This window comes from Carica papaya, chromosome 4 (assembly GCF_054855325.1).
Source record: "Carica papaya isolate Zhongbai chromosome 4, ASM5485532v1, whole genome shotgun sequence".
Taxonomy (NCBI): domain Eukaryota; kingdom Viridiplantae; phylum Streptophyta; class Magnoliopsida; order Brassicales; family Caricaceae; genus Carica; species Carica papaya.
This window is the reverse complement of record NC_142312.1, coordinates 29301546-29317717: the sequence shown is the minus strand read 5'-3', so window position 1 is coordinate 29317717 and position 16172 is coordinate 29301546. Positions and strand designations below refer to the sequence as shown.

Genomic DNA, 16172 nt, shown 5'->3' with positions numbered 1-16172 from the left:
TCTGACTTTATTTTATTTTCAAAAATATTAATAAAAAAATTAATTAATTAATTTGAGTATATTTAATTTAACAAGTCAAATACCCACCCAAAAAAAAAAAAAAAAAGTAGGTTGGTCGTTGGTTAGTTCCCCCCCCTTGACTAGGCCATGGGTATTATTTATTTATTTATTTAATAATTTTAACCATTTAATTATAAGTAAATATTATTATATTTAATTTAATAATAAAATTAACACGTAAATATTTTATAATTTTAAAAAAACATCTTTTTAATATTAAGGGGAAAATTCACGTACAAGAATGTCGTCTTTGTTTGTTTGTTATTTATTTATCTTTTTTGTTTGACCAACATTGTTGGCTGGTGGCCAGACGTTGGTTTAATCAGCTACGAGACGACGTCGTTCGGTCTGCAACTTCACTGCTTTCAACCTCTGATCTCATAAATCTCTCCCACATATTCCCACCATAAATATATATATATATAGAAACTGATCAGTGTCTTAATGAATGTATTTGTTTGTTGTTGGTGATGATGATGGTGATGATGATGAGATGAGGAAAGGTCACATCACATCATCCATCATATGTATATAAATCCCCACTAAAATTCTTTTTTTTTTTTCCCTCGTTTGCTTTATTTCATTGAGTAATTATTCGTTTTATTTTTAACTCTTCCTTCCGCCATTAATACATACACTTCTGTCTTCTTCTTCTTCTTCTTCTTCTTCTTCTTCCTCCTCCTCCAGTCTCATACCATCCCATATTCCCATCCCATCCCATCCCATCCATGCATCATGGTCCCATCATTTGCTTTGCTTTCTTTTTGGTATCAGCGCTCTGCTGACCTCTACATACACACACACACACACACGTATATGTATGTATCTGTTTGTATTGATGGCAGTACTACAAGGTAATTAATTATGGGGAGATACATTTTGTAATTAATTATCGAAGATGGTGGAGTACGTAGTTAGGTCTGCGATCTATGATGGGTTCGCATATTAATTCATGAGCCATGACTTCACCATCCACCATCCACCATCCACCATGCAAACAACAAAGTCATACATGGTGGCCTGTCTACATCCATCATCGTATATCTCAATTTAACATATATGTACATATATATATACGCACGCACACATACATTATTGATGTCAAAGTGAGGAATTGCTAACGTGGTAGAAGAAAATATTTAAGCAATTGACGAGACCAATAAAATGTGTTTTAAATTATTTAAAATAAATATTTCATATGCAATAAATTCTTGAGAGCTTGAACATAAAATAAAGTTAATTCCCAAAAACTTATTTACCTCAATTCATAATAATGTTAGAAATATTTTCTTGATTGTTATAATTAAAAAAAATAAGAATAAATTCAAATTGAAAAAAAAATAAAAAATAAATATTCATCTAATTTTCTCATCTTAATTTTTTATTTAACTAACCAACGTTGTTTAAATACATAAATTACATCAAAAATAAATAAATGAATCTATATTTATCGGCATCTTAAGTGATAATTATAATTTTTATAGATGATATTCGTTATTTATCGTTTTTTTAAATAATAAATAAAATATATATATATATAATTCATCGCTTATCATATTCTTAAATAATATATAATTAAAATTTTAGTAAAAAATAAATTATTAAAATTAACTTCCTATTAGTTGAATATTTAATATATTTTTTTATTTATAAGGGATTGTTGGTTTAATACTCACTATATATTTTTTGTTTGTATTTATTAAAAAATTATATTATAATTAATATGTATATATATATGATTTAGCTACAAGCATGCATTGTATAATAGTACAAGGAGGGAGGATATATATAACATGTTGGTTGTCAATATATATGTGTGCATAGATAGAAAAGGTGGTCCATGTCATCTTGGGATGGGAGAGTGTGTAAAAAAGGATGAGAGGAACGTATGAAGAGAATGAGAGCAACTGAAGAGAGTGACAAAGAAGAAGGTAAACGTAAAAATCCTTCTTGCCTAATTAATATTATTAAATATCCAAAATTAATTAATTCATGAGGCTTTTTATATATATATGTATGTATATTAAAAAATATATATATAAAAATGGGAGAAGAAAACAAAAGGAAACAGAGGAAGGAAGAGACAGAGGACAGAGAAACGACGTCGTATGAGAAGTCAGATGTCAATAAGACAGTGACCTTACCTCATGAATTAAATGAACCATACCCCAAGAAATGCTGCAGTTATTTGTCATTTTCATCTTGAAAAATATAATTAAATATGTTGGGAAATAACCATCTGCCTCTGGAGACATTCCTATACATACACACACACACACCCTATACTTATATAGAATTAACCCACTACTGACAAAACCTCCACCAGTAAACAAAACCCTTTTGAATTTTCCCTTTTTTCCTTTTCTCTCTCGTTCCTTTTCACATTTTCAAGATACCCTTTTTCAAAAGTTTTTTAAAAAATATATATATATATATACATATACATATACATACAGCAGTAAACTCACGGGGCAGTGAATACCATTTCTCAACTAAACCTGGTACGACGCCGTTTGAAGGCTTTTAAGGAAGAATATAAATCTCGTGAATGTTTGACTGGGTTGACTTTTGGGTCTCGAGGTTTTTCACCTTTTCAAGATTCTCTTTTCCAAAAGTTTAAAAAAAAAAAATTACAGCAGTAACTCACGGGGGGGTAAATACCATTCCTCAACTAAATCCGGTACGACGCCGTTTGAAGGCTTTTAAGGAAGAATATAAATCTCGTGAATGTTTGACTGGGTTGACTTTTGGGTCCCGAGGTTGACGCGACGCTGGTTTCAAGTTTGATTCTTGAATTTTTAATGCATGCGTGGAAAGAAACTCTGAAATTTACCTTTTTCCTTTTTCCTTTTTTTATTTATTATTTTATATATTGGATTCTACTCTTTATATTTCCTTATAATTTTTAAATGTTATAATACATAATACATGTTTTTCTAGATTAATTGTAATTTATTTTATTATGTATTATTTAGTTGTTATATATATATATATATATAAAAAGTTATAAGATACATTTATGAACTCACTTTGAATGTATACGTATATATTTGTCTCTAAATTTTTTTTTTTTGAGATATGGCAGAAATAAGAAGCGAAATTAAACCTTTAACTATATAATAAAAATATTATAATATTAAATTAATGAATTGTTAGTTTAATAATAATAATTAAAATAAAATAAATAATTCAGTTTATTCTATAATAAAGTAATTATTATGAGCACAAATATGAAATTATTTTCTTACACCACTTTTGATATTTGATTCGCAATATGAAATTAATTTAACATTTAATTATTATTAAATTTATATAAGTAAAGTGTTGAATAGATATATTAAAAATTAATGTATATATAGATAGATATTGTGTATATTAAATAAATTTTGTCTATTTAATATTGAATATTTATAATACAGGTATTAAATGAAACTAATAGTTGTCAATCTATTTTAATCCGTTATATATACGATAAATTAAATATGATTCAATTAATTAATTAATAGATTAATATACATATAGTTAAAGATGTTTTTAATATACAATGCTCTCGTTGTATATTTTATAAAATACGATGACATCTTATAGTTTTTTTTCTTTATTATTGTGTGAAAAATAGAAAAAAATATTTAAATTAAAAAAAAAAACATTGTTGGTACATTTTAACAATGTGTATGAATTATTCTCATGTGAAAAAAAAGTAAGTGTAAGAAAATACAAGATTCCTACATACATGCATATGAATATATATAGATATAGATATAAATGATATACACATAGTAATAATAATATAAATATAATGAGAGCACATACAATTTATTATCAAATCAATATCTATATAAAAAAGAGTATAAATACATATCATCAAACTTGTAAATAATATTATTTAAAAAAAAAACACTAAATATATGTTATGGGGTATGTAAATTCAATAATTTTTAATTGATTCAAATGGTTCCCATATGGTATTAAATTATAATATGTTTAGGGATGAGTATTTGGTAATACAAATCATATATTATTAACATCTTTAAAATTCATAATACCATCATTACACTTCCACTTTTCACACAATAGTCACGCCCAATTTTACCCTATATATTTTTATAAAATTATCCAAACAAGAGTAATTACAAATTACTATTTTATTAAGAAAACAATGTTAGATTTTGTTTTTCAATTCCTTATGATTACTCAAACTAAATAAATGTATATGTCACGTAATTTCTTTTATATGATAAATGTAACGATTTCAGAAATATTCAAATAAAATAAATTATAAATTAAGTGCGGAAGCGTAATAAATGTTCAAAGTTTACATTCACTACACGATAACATAAAGAATCAAACGGGGTTGCATAATTCAATTTAAAAAAAATACAAGAAATAAGGAAATAAATAAAAAATAAAGAAAACTAGTATCTACTCGCAATCTTCTTGCGGTTCGAATTCTGGAACTTGGTTCTCTTAATATGAAATGGTTAAATAATGAATGAATTACACCAGTTTAATAAGGACATTATACTATATCACCGACACATAAGTAAAGGTTGGTAGAAAATAAAAAAAAATAATAATAAAGCACTACATTTAGCAAATTCATTTATCAATCATAAAATTATTTACCGTCCACTCACCGTAGTAGGATTTATAAAAACAACCTATTCTGACAATAATATTATACAGATAATGATTTCATATATAATCGGTAAATAGCACATATTATAATTTTATATCCATCATCAATAAATCAAATAATAATTGTCACTCTTTTTACCAAGCTACTAGTATCTGTAGAGATTCATAGGGATGTCCCCGCTACACGTGAACTATTTTATTTAACATTCTCAATTACTGACCGTCTCCATACCTCATCCGGTATGAGCACCAATTATCAAACCTCAATACGCCGTCCGGTATAAGGGTGAAACGAGCCATCTCCATATACCGTCCAGTATAAGGGTGAAACGAGCCATCTCCATATCCCGTCCGGTATGAACACCAAATTGTCAAGTTCCCATACCCCGTCCAGTATGAGACAATGTTCATACTAGGATTTCCTATATACTCGGTCCGTCTACCATCTCCCACGATATCCAGTAAGACTGTCATTTCATCTATTCATTTTATCACATAATTTTTACCGTTTAACCTTCATTTTCTTAATTCAGCAATAAACACATAAAATCAATTAATAAGATACCAGCATACATTTAAACTGTAAAACAATTAATAAAGCAACAGTAGAGAATTTTCGATTATGGCTCCATTAGTAATCCGTAATTAATTATGCACATTTTTTGAATTCACACAAATATTGTATTATTATTTATTTATAGTTCAATTATATGATAGGGAATAGGGTGATGGATCCTTACTCAATTTGATATCCAAAAAACTAAGTTGTTCGACTGTGTCTACAGGCGATTTTCGGGTTCCTTAAATTTTTCTTCAGGAAATAAAACGCACTAACAGTATCTATAAATATCTCAAACAGACCCAAAATCAGTCCCATGCCCCACTTAGCCAAATTTGGAATTCCGATATGGCGGCTCCGCCGTGCTCCAGCGACGACGCCGCCGCCCACGGTGGTGATCCACCTCGGATCAACTATTTTCGACCGATTCTGCATCGATCCCTACGAGAAAATACGTTAAAAGGCATCGATTGACCGAAAAAACATAAAAAATCGAAACTCATCGGCGGCGAGGCTCTCCGGTACGACGATCTCCTTCCTGGCAGCCGGGTCTTCTTCTCCGACGAGGGGGTCTGGCGGTTAGGGTTAGAGTTTGGTATGGATGGAGGGTTATTTATATATGTCTGCTTTTGATCTCGGCCGTCTATCGTATTTAATCTAGATCGTTCGATCGCGATTAAAAAGGGAGTGAATCTGGACCGTTCATCGCGATCCAATCTATGCCGTCCATCGCGATCTAATATGGACCGTCCAATCGCGTTCAAATCTGGTCGTTCGATCACGTTTGGGGAGGGAACGCATCTGAGCCGTCTGTGTGCGTGGAAATGGATCTAGTCCGTTCGATCGCAGGCACGCAGATCGCCCGCGTGGCCTCCCGCATGGCACCGCGTTAGTGTCCGCTGCTGCCACATAGCGCGTCCTGATTGATTGGAGCTGTTGACCGGGCGTCTCACGTTGCATAACTTTCTTAAATTGCAGTTTAACATCTGGTTTCTGATTTTTCTTTTAAAAATATCCACATAACTCAAATTTTCACCATTTTTTCTCAAAATTATTTTCAATTTCATACTCCTTCAATTTTTACTCTAAATCAAATTAGAAAAGTTAAAAAATTATATTTATTAATTTTTACGTACAATTTTATTTTAAGGTATTACAATAAATATAATAAATTTTTTAAAATTTAACAAATCTAATTAATCCCATTCTACTAAGACATTAATAAATTAAATTCTTTTATCTTTCTGAATTGAATTGTACATTTTGTAATTAATTAAATTCATGATTTGGTGCATGCATGATTCAACCCTTTTTTTTTTTTTTTTACCCATTCTCCAACAAAAAAGTCAAATTTTAATTTTTACTATTATGCAACTTTTGTACATCACGTTTTTCATAATTTATTAACTTAAATTACTTTTAGAATTTTGAATGATTTTTAATTGGGAAATTTCGAAATTCTGTAAACTTTTTTTTTTTTTTCTATAGCAGTTAAATCTAACTGCGAAAAATATAATTTTACATAATAGGAAATTGCTATAAAGTTCTTAATAATTTAATTTAATTTAATCATAAAATATATCGATCAATATAATTTATTAAAGTGATTGATTTAATTAATAAAGATTTAAGGAAAAAAGATCATAATTAATAAATAATTAAGATTGCTTTCTGGAAGGATTAAGCTTTAATTAATTAAGGGGGGTGGGTCCAAAAAAGTACGCAGCGGAGTACGTCTGCCGACACAGAGCTGAACCGACAACAAACACGGTGGAGTACGGAATTGTTCGGTTTATTTGGTAATCTCATTTATTATTTTTCACTTTTCTTTAAACCATTTGCTTTGCGTATTTGGATCTGACTTTGGAATACATGCATTAAATACAAAGCAGCAATGTATGCATAGCGATTTCTTGAAGTGTCCAAGAAGAAATTGACAAATTTTTTTATCATTAAAAAAAAATATATATATATATACTTTCTGCCGTGTATTTTCTCTTAATTTATTCTCACATATTTAATAAATAAAAAAATAGAAACTGTAATATAAACAATAACCCATAATATTCCCCATAAATTGAGTAAACCCATTTCTCTATAAAGAAAAATTATGAAGAACAAAGAAAATATATATATATAAAAAAAAAGACAAACAGGGAACAAGTGCTGCAAAATACCATATACGACTGTCGTTTTTGGTGGATCCTCTTTTTCTTATTCTGCCTCTGTGATTGTATCATAATTTTAACACACTGCCATTTCTTACTGTCCTTTCTCCCTTCCCCCAATTTACTCCCACACCGCCAACAATGGATTTTTTTGACTCTTCCTCATACTTTGCACTTTCTTTTTCTTTTGGGTATTTTTTACTGCTATCGGTTATATTATGTACAAAATTTTCCCAATTTAAACCAGGTTAAAAACTATATATATATATATATATATATATACACACACACACTACAAAACAATGAAGCAGAGAGGGACCGAGGACCAGGGACTTGAATGCAAAAACACACCCACCTACCATGTGCGGGGGGGGGGGGGGGACCCTGTCCTACAGTCCGTGTCTTGTTAAACAAATCCAAGGGGATTTTTTAAGGTCAACCGTAACCATCCCAACTCGCCCACTCTTCCCCAAACTAGAATTGACAAGCTTTGAATCCATGTGAATTGAATTCAATTAAATTTAAACATTACTTATTTCAAACCATAAATCCTTTATAAATACCATCATGGGCTATACATACAGATCTATATCTACGGCCCCAAATTTATTAAAAGCGCACACACCCTTGGCAACTCTGTGAAACCCAAAAAGCTGTTTAAAATAAATAACTCATTTATAAATTTTATTTTTCCGTCATAAAATACCCACTAGGCTTACAGTCAATTACCCAGAGACCATGCCTATTGAAAATAGTTGTGGCTTTGAATATGTAAATTGCTAAAACAGTATCTAACCCGTCAGCAGTTTCACTTATGGGCGCAAATTTGAAACAACAAACCAGGCTCTTTCACCAAAATCATGTCCATACAGACATATTTGTACTTTCTTGTTGGACGCGTATAAAGACATTTTGCCTATAATCTTAGCTGGATAGCCTAAAACAAACACCAATTAACTTATATTTGGATCAAATCAACTTATAAGCTGATCCGAACAGAAACTAGGCCAAACCAAAACATCCTCTCAAAGAAGGCAAAACAAATTATGTTTCCACCAAACTTCATGTTTACTGTGATCGTTTACCCGTTTGAAGTGAACCCTTATATAACTTTCCATGACCAAAGAGAAAATATTGACTAAGTAAAGCAGTTTCTTTATATCCAGACAACCTTATTTCCTATAATTTACTAATATGACCAAAAGATAATAAGCCCTCAAGCATAGCATTCTTAACTCATTGCATATTTCTGGGTCCAGGATCGAGCGGTAGTCTCATACTTGGCCCTATCAGTCTTGTACATGTGAGCAATCTCCGGCACCAGAGGGTCATCAGGATTTGGATCCGTAAGCAGTGAACATATCGACAGAAGAACCTGTACAGAAGATGCAAATGTAATATCATCAGATAGAAAATGCTGCATGAGTAACAAACTTCTCTCATGGGATAAAAAGACATGACAGAGTAGAGCAAACTATTTTAGTAACCAAAACGTAATTTCATATTAGATGGTAGTAAAAGATGAGGCTGATTACAAGAAGCATTTACATGTTAACCATAGATGATTAGAAAAAGTAAAAATAAAAGAATTTAGAAATTTTATATTACCTTGGATATGGTAAGGGCAGGACTCCATTGCTCCTTCAGAATGTCAAGACAAATGCTACCATTGCTATTAATATTGGGGTGGAAAACCTTTGTGCGAAATGAAACCTATTCAAACCACAATAGAGATCAATGCCAAACCCAAGAAAGGAAAACCTATTTAAACCACAATAGAGATCAATGCCAAACCCAAGTACAGATGAGTCAATCAAAAGTAGGAAACACTTGTGAAGAATTGCCATATAAAATATTGGTAAGTCATTCTAATTTCCAAATAGATGTAGTAAGTGAGATAACTGTATGTGCAAAATAAATTATGCAATGTTGCAGTTCCATCTGAGGGAACCAAAAACTTCAAAATAACTAAATGTTTCCATTTGTTACCTTAGGTGGCTTGAATGGATAATCAGGTGGGAAGTGAATTGCAACAAGAAACACACCACCAGCAAATGGGCTATCCGCGGGACCCATAATTGTTGCTTGCCAGTGAAACATGTCATCAGCAACAGGACCTGTCAATACATATTTATTTAGTAATTAAAAACTCCACATGTTTATGCATGTACTTGTTAAGTGCCTAAAGGAATCAATCTCATTTCCTTCTCTTCGATCACAAGTAGGACAATTTGGCAGGGGATTGTTATGCAAATTTTAATTCACTTCCCAAGAAGATCTCACACATAAGCAGGGGAATTTGGTAGAGAATAGGCATGGAGCAAGGAAGCAGAGTAACAAACCAGCACTGCATGATGCAGGAGGGTCCTTCTGCAGGTCCTTCAGCTCCTTGTTGATCCGCTTTGAAGCCATTGCAACTTCCAAGTAAACAAAGGTCCTAACTGCCAAAAATGTCCCAAATTATTTATTAAAAACAAGACAACTGAACAAAGATATCAAAAGCATTCATTGACCATTAACTGGTCCCACAACGAATGTTTAATTCTTTCCCAATCGACAAAACCGAATACACACCACAAAAATACAAAATGACCAATCAATTTAAGCTATGACAACGATACAAAATTTTTCCCACTAGCCATTTATCTAAACAACCAAACAGGTGACATTCCCATGGCACGATCAATATTAATTACATTATAATTTTTTGACTACTTAGAACTCCATAAGACACGAATTTTCCATCAACTTATCCAACATAAAAATCCAACATTAACGAGCTATACTCATGTTTCATAATCTGTCAGCGGAACATTAAAATTCCCCAGCCTTTCCCAGAATTGGGAGGCGATGTGAAAATATCAACACCAAACATTCAAGAAATTAAGTCTACGAAAATTACAGGATAGCTCAATTAGCTCCCAGTAACAACCCAACTTCAAACCCTAAATAAGACATATAAGAAATTAGTTCCACTCAAATCCCTAACCTCAAAAAGCTTGCAGGACACCACTAACCACCTTACCTCACCCCCCAAAAAAAAAAAATCCAACACTCCCGATATCAAACGAAGTAGATAAACGTAATTAGCCCTACCATCATTATTTCTTCTATTCCTAGACGAGATAACATGCAGAAACGAAATTCAGGAACAAGATAAAATACAGTGAAAAAAAAAACTATCACAAACAACTATCTTCGGAGTCAGCCACGAAAAATCGTTGTATTAACGCCAGAATCCAATCCCGAGAACATACAATCAATCAAGAACACGAACCGATACCAAACATCAGAAACAATTGGGTGGAGAAAAAAAAAAAAGAACAAGGCAACAAACAGAGAACGCGTAAATCGATAAGCAACACCATGATAATTCATATAAAATATATGAGATTATATGTAAAACAAAGTAAAGAAGTGAAGTGTGAAGAAGAATGGTACAACCTGCGTGTGTCAGTCAGATTAGGGTTTTCTTTGGAATTGGTGCAGAGAGTTACAGAATCAAAAAGTGACACAGAGTAGAAAGAAGGGAAAGGGAAGGGAAGCATTAGGGTGTACGGCACTTTGGCGGTGACTCTGTGCCACGAAAGCTGGTTACGTGGAGCATTTTGATTGGTCCACGACACAATTTATTTATTCTAATTCCTAATATTTTTTTCCCTAAAAATATCCAATTGATGTTTATCCGTTGGTGTATTTAATTGGAAAATTTATATTTAAATACATTAATAATAAAAATTAAAACCCAGTAAATAAAATGGGCCTGGCCCACTACTTCAAGACTTTATAGTATATTTCAAATAAATAATTTTGTTTACCCAAATAAATATCTTTTTTAGTCTTTACAAAATCCAAGTTAATGTTATTTTTTGTATTAATTTACAAAATATTAATTTTTAAGAATAAGAAAATATTAAATTTTAGTGAAACGTAATTGAATTTTGAATTGCGAAGTTATGTTTACATTTTTTGAAAAAAAAAATAAAAGTATTTTTAAACATTTATATTAATATCATATTGCATTTTGTTATAATCTCTTCGTATAACTTTAATTATTTTATTATTAAATTAATACAAATAATAAAGAATATATATATATTTTAATATATAGATATCATTATGTAATATAAATTAACTTCGACTGTATACTATCATCATAGGCGTACATGGGGGCCATATCTAATATTCCACTAAAGAAAAAATAATAAAAAAAAGACAATTAGTGACCATTTTCAACCCAAAACAAGATCCTTCTACTTATTTTTTAAAATTTTTGATCGATGTGGGAGAAGTCACAGAGATTTGTTCGTTGAGGACAGAAGAAGAAAGCTTTCTAGATCCACAATACGTGGAGGCTGCACCACAAAACTCTCTCTCTGTCTCTCTCTCTCTCTCTCTCACTTCTCGGGCGTCCTCATCTTTCTGTATCTTTCTTTTCTTTTTATACTTGTCTCCTTATTCTTCTACGTCTTCTTCCTTTTTGATGGTCAGCTTTACGTGAAAATATCTGTAAACAAACACCTCTCTCCTCTCTCTCTCTCTCTCTCTCTCTCTCTCTCTCTCTCGGGTCTTCTTTGTCATTATATCTATACTGGGTGCTTCTGGTTTTAGAGTTTCTTGATTTGGGGTGAGGAGATAGATCATTTCTGATCCGTTGATTGATTTCCTAGTGAATCTGGTTTGACATTTAGCTGCAACATCCTGGGAAAAAGGGTCTCTCTTTCCTGGTGAGAGCTCAAACTTCCATTTTCTTAATCATGAGTTATAATTTCTTCTATTTTTGTCAAGACATGTTGTAATTTTAATTCTTCAATAAAGGGATTGTTGGGGAATTTTCAACTGAAATAAAATTTTTTATGCAAGAATTTGGGGGGACAAAAAGGAGGACCTTTTTGTTTCCTTTTTAAATTAATTACAATCTCGATTAGATTCTTCCTCAGCCCACATAAAAATATGTCAAATGCAAAGTTATGATGTGGGTCTATTATTTGATCTGGTTGTCTCCTTGTCTCAATAGTATATAGTATTCTGCTATTTGGATTTAGAAAATATTGAACTTAAAACGCCAATGACTAATAGAAAGGTAATTGTATTTATACCTCCATTTTTTTCAAAATTTTATGTGTCTCTCTTTTGTTTTCCTCAATAAATTGATCCTTTGTCTGTCACTTAAGTTTCAAGTAATCAACCTTTATGGTAACAAAAGCCTCAATGATGTTGATGCAGATGTTGGGCTTAGCAAAGTTGAACAATATACCAGGAATGTAGATTATCATATGCATAATCCTGAATAGGAATAATCTGAGTTTGAATTTATACTTCTGATACGTATTTTATGTTTGATTCAGTTCTTTTTCTTTCCATGCAAATACTAGAAGTTAGTCATAGTTTATATATTTGATGTGTAATTAAATGGACTATAGTCATATCTGTAATTTTATAGTAATAGGCTTGCATTCTTGCTTGTCAGTAAAGAAAAATAACAAAAGTAACTAACTTGAATTCTACATGGAATTGACTTGGAATTAGAGTGCTATATTTCATTTAAATCTTTGTCTGGTTTTTATCGTTTTTTGTTAATTTTCCATTGAATTAAAGATTTGAACAAGCTCAACCTGAATCCTTTGCAAGATCTTTTTCTGTGCAAATAGGAAAATACATGAAAAGAAAAATACAGCAGTCCATTATATTTTCCAGCATTCTTGCTTGGGTTTGAGTCTTTTGCTTAAGGGTGCGCCTAGGCAAAATCAGACTCAAGCGAATTGGTGGTATGTTTGTGTATGTGTCCTCCAAGAAGAGCTTATGCTGGTTCTTTACCTTCAGATTAAAAAACTAGTTACAGTGATTTTGACATCTTCACGGTTAATAAAACAATTTTCTTCATCTTGCTTCATTGTCTTGTTTCAATATGATTGCATCTGTGACAAGTAATTTTCATGTCAGGACGTGAAGGAAGCTCGTTTTTTGTTCTTAATAACTGCAATGGGAGGCACACTGGGGAAACCCAAATCACCAAGACAGGTTTGGATACCAGAAACGAAGCTCGAGGCCAAAATGGTTGAAGCTATGCAGAGGAGAGCATCTCAAGGAACTGCAATGAAATCATTTAACAGCATTATCTTAAAATTCCCAAAAATTGATGAGAGCTTAAGAAACTGCAAAGCAATCTTTGAGAAATTTGGTAAGAACTCATTTCTTTCTATTTCTCTATTAAATGAATTACCCATTTTGTATTTGCATAGACCCCTTTCATATAAGATGACTGAGCTGTAGCAAATTGAAAAACTTAAAGGATTAATCTCTTCCTGGTAAATTTTTATAATAGTTTTAGTATGTATAATAAGAGCATACTTTATTATGTTTAAGTTACCACCATACCATCTTAAATTTCTTGGCAGTGGAAATCAATTCGTTACCTTTCAAAGCGAGGGTTTAATTTTCACCAGGAACGAGTTTCAGTAGAGTTGTTAGTAACTCAAATACAAGAAATTATGCATATTAAGATTAATAGGAGGATTAAAAGGAGGAATTGAATGAAAACTAAATCAAATACAATGCAAGTCATTCCGGAAAGGGAAGTTATATGTAGTCTTTTTCAGTAACTTGTAGAGCTATGTGTTTGATGTGTTGCTTTGTAGATGAGGATTCAAATGGCGCAATCGATCATGAAGAGCTAAAAAAATGTTTCCAGAAGCTGGAAATTTCTTTCACGGAGGAGGAAATAGATGATCTCTTTCAGGCATGTGATATTAATGAAGATATGGGAATGAAATTCAATGAATTCATTGTCCTTCTTTGTCTTGTCTATCTTCTCAAGGATGACCCTGCTGCTCTTCATTCTGTATCCACAACATGATATGTAACTTTACATGGAAGTTTTGTTAGCTAGCACATGATCACTCTATTCAAGTCATAGATTTTAGAAAATCTTACATTAAGGGATCGTTTAGTAGAGGAGAGGAGAAAAATCGAGAGTAATTTAGTCCTCAAAAGTAAATTATTAATTTTTTTATTGAGTAATTTTGATCCAATATAATATTCCAATCTCAACTAATACTAATATTTGCCATGATTATTAAATAAACATGTTCTTTTCCCTTCCCTCCTTCCAAACAGATCCAATGGGCTGTTTACAAAAGTTCTCCCATGTCTGACTATCGGCACTTAGATATCCATATCTATATTAGTACATGGCTACCAGCAACTATCTACTTATCTGTGAGTCATATATACATATCTGTCGTATTCCACCCTATCATAATGGTCTTTGCATTGTTTCTATGGTTGTAGTAGTCTTGATTATAACTTGTTTTCTCAAGCCTCTGTTACAGTACCTGCAACTTGTGGTCTTTCCAATTGTTTTTTTATTATTGTAGTCTTGTTCGTAACTTGTTTTCTCATGTCTCCATCATGGCGCTGGCTGGCAAATAACTTGCACATACTCTTTTTTTTGTGGTGTTTCATGACACAGATGCATTGGGTTAACATTAAGACATGTACTCCATGGGAAATATTTTTGGACATGTCCTGTTTTGAATATGTTGATGATGATTTAATCTGTTTAGGAATGAGTCTGCAAGATTTATCATTGTCTTTGAGTCTCTTTTGGGCCTGTGGAACTTGTCTTTCTAGTTTGTCCATGACAGAGCTAGAAATCGAGAATGGGGATGCCAAAATTGGAGGCAACATTTGAGACACTGGTCGACACATTTGTGTTTTTAGACCAGAACAAGGATGGTTATGTAAGCAAGAATGAGATGGTTCAAGCCATAAATGAATCAGGTGAACGTTCTTCAGGAAGAATCGCCCTCAAAAGATTTGGTCAGTTACCTCTCTCCTTCTCCCTCACCCTCTCTTTGATTCTTCATAAAAGCACAAGTATCCTGTCGTAACAAGTATTATATATTCAGCATGCTAACAGCAAGTCATCAAATTCTTACGATATCTTTGGTGCAGATTTACTACTCCTAGAGTTTTATTATAAACATATACTTAGTTCAACAATGAAAAATGAAAATTCAACTTAAGAAGTCAATGAAATTTAAGATATATAATTTTAAGAGTAAAGTACAATTTTAGATAAAATGTCATAGGACCAAAATAATTAAAAATAACATGATCTAAATTGCAGCAAGGTCAAGTATCAGAGAACTAAACTGTCATTTAAACTTTATTTTGAGCTTGAATCCAAATTTATTTGAAGTTAAATTTTAGTTCTCATGGTTAAATTAAGTATACATTTGTAAATTAAATTTCATAGACAACCTTTTTGCTCCAAACACATACCCTTGTATATCCTCCGTTGAGCAAAGAATTAAAACTCTTTTGCTTGCAAATATAAACAATGATGGTAAATTTTATATTTTTCTATTGCAGAAGAGATGGACTGGGATAAAAATGGAATGGTGAATTTCAAGGAGTTTCTTTTTGCATTTACTGGCTGGGTCGGAATTGAAGATGAGGAAGAAGGGGAAGCAACATCTGAGGAAGTCATCCCTGTTGTTCCCGTATATGATACGGATAAAAGGTCTCTCGAGTGCTCAAATTGAGATATGAACGTATAGGAGTGGCTTGTCAAAGCGTACCTTGTATTTGTGAAGTAAAAAGTCTTTTAAGATTTGGAACTCAAGTTGCAAGTCCAAATATTTAAATGGTCTATCATTTTCAAGTGCCATGTCTTTTCCTCGGTATTACATACATATTGAAAAATAACACTAAAAAATTTAAAAAAAAAAACCATCTTTATC

General features: G+C 31.7%; 2 protein-coding genes across 3 annotated transcripts; one reads left to right on the top strand and one right to left on the bottom strand.

Moving 5' to 3' along the window:
- Positions 1 to 8450: 8450 nt before the first annotated feature.
- Positions 8451 to 11009, bottom strand: UBC30 (ubiquitin-conjugating enzyme 30). The gene is made up of 5 exons (XM_022050380.2): positions 10870 to 11009; positions 9768 to 9866; positions 9415 to 9542; positions 9034 to 9138; positions 8451 to 8800 (listed from the first exon to the last, which is right to left on the bottom strand). The coding sequence occupies exons 2-5, from the start codon at positions 9835 to 9837 to the stop codon at positions 8657 to 8659; spliced, it is 447 nt and encodes a 148-aa protein (XP_021906072.1). The 5' UTR covers positions 9838 to 9866; positions 10870 to 11009; the 3' UTR covers positions 8451 to 8656.
- A 663-nt stretch (positions 11010 to 11672) lies between these two features.
- LOC110820866 (Calcium-binding EF-hand family protein) lies at positions 11673 to 16099 on the top strand. 2 transcript variants are annotated; one of them, XM_022050483.2, is made up of 5 exons: positions 11673 to 12152; positions 13369 to 13606; positions 14064 to 14266; positions 15078 to 15246; positions 15802 to 16099. In XM_022050483.2, exons 2-5 carry the CDS (start codon positions 13408 to 13410, stop codon positions 15972 to 15974), a joined length of 744 nt encoding a protein of 247 aa, XP_021906175.1. In that variant the 5' UTR covers positions 11673 to 12152; positions 13369 to 13407; the 3' UTR covers positions 15975 to 16099. The 2 variants fall into 2 exon arrangements, with proteins under 2 accessions (XP_021906175.1, XP_088074949.1); XM_088218823.1 differs by lacking the exon at positions 11673 to 12152 and adding an exon at positions 12235 to 12508.
- The last annotated feature ends 73 nt before the right edge of the window (positions 16100 to 16172 follow it).

Bases quoted from the DNA above. Each gene is read 5' to 3' on its own strand.
- LOC110820866 (XM_088218823.1), top strand. The intron at 13,607-14,063 runs GTAAGAACTCAT...GTTGCTTTGTAG, and splicing joins AGCAATCTTTGAGAAATTTG to ATGAGGATTCAAATGGCGCA. The intron at 14,267-15,077 runs GTATCCACAACA...TGACAGAGCTAG, and splicing joins ACCCTGCTGCTCTTCATTCT to AAATCGAGAATGGGGATGCC.
- UBC30 (XM_022050380.2), bottom strand. From the start codon at position 9,837: ATGGCTTCAAAGCGGATCAACAAGGAGCTGAAGGACCTGCAGAAGGAC. The intron at 9,543-9,767 runs GTTTGTTACTCT...ATGTATTGACAG, and splicing joins TCCTGCATCATGCAGTGCTG to GTCCTGTTGCTGATGACATG. The intron at 8,801-9,033 runs GTAATATAAAAT...TCTTCTGTACAG, and splicing joins CTGCCCTTACCATATCCAAG to GTTCTTCTGTCGATATGTTC.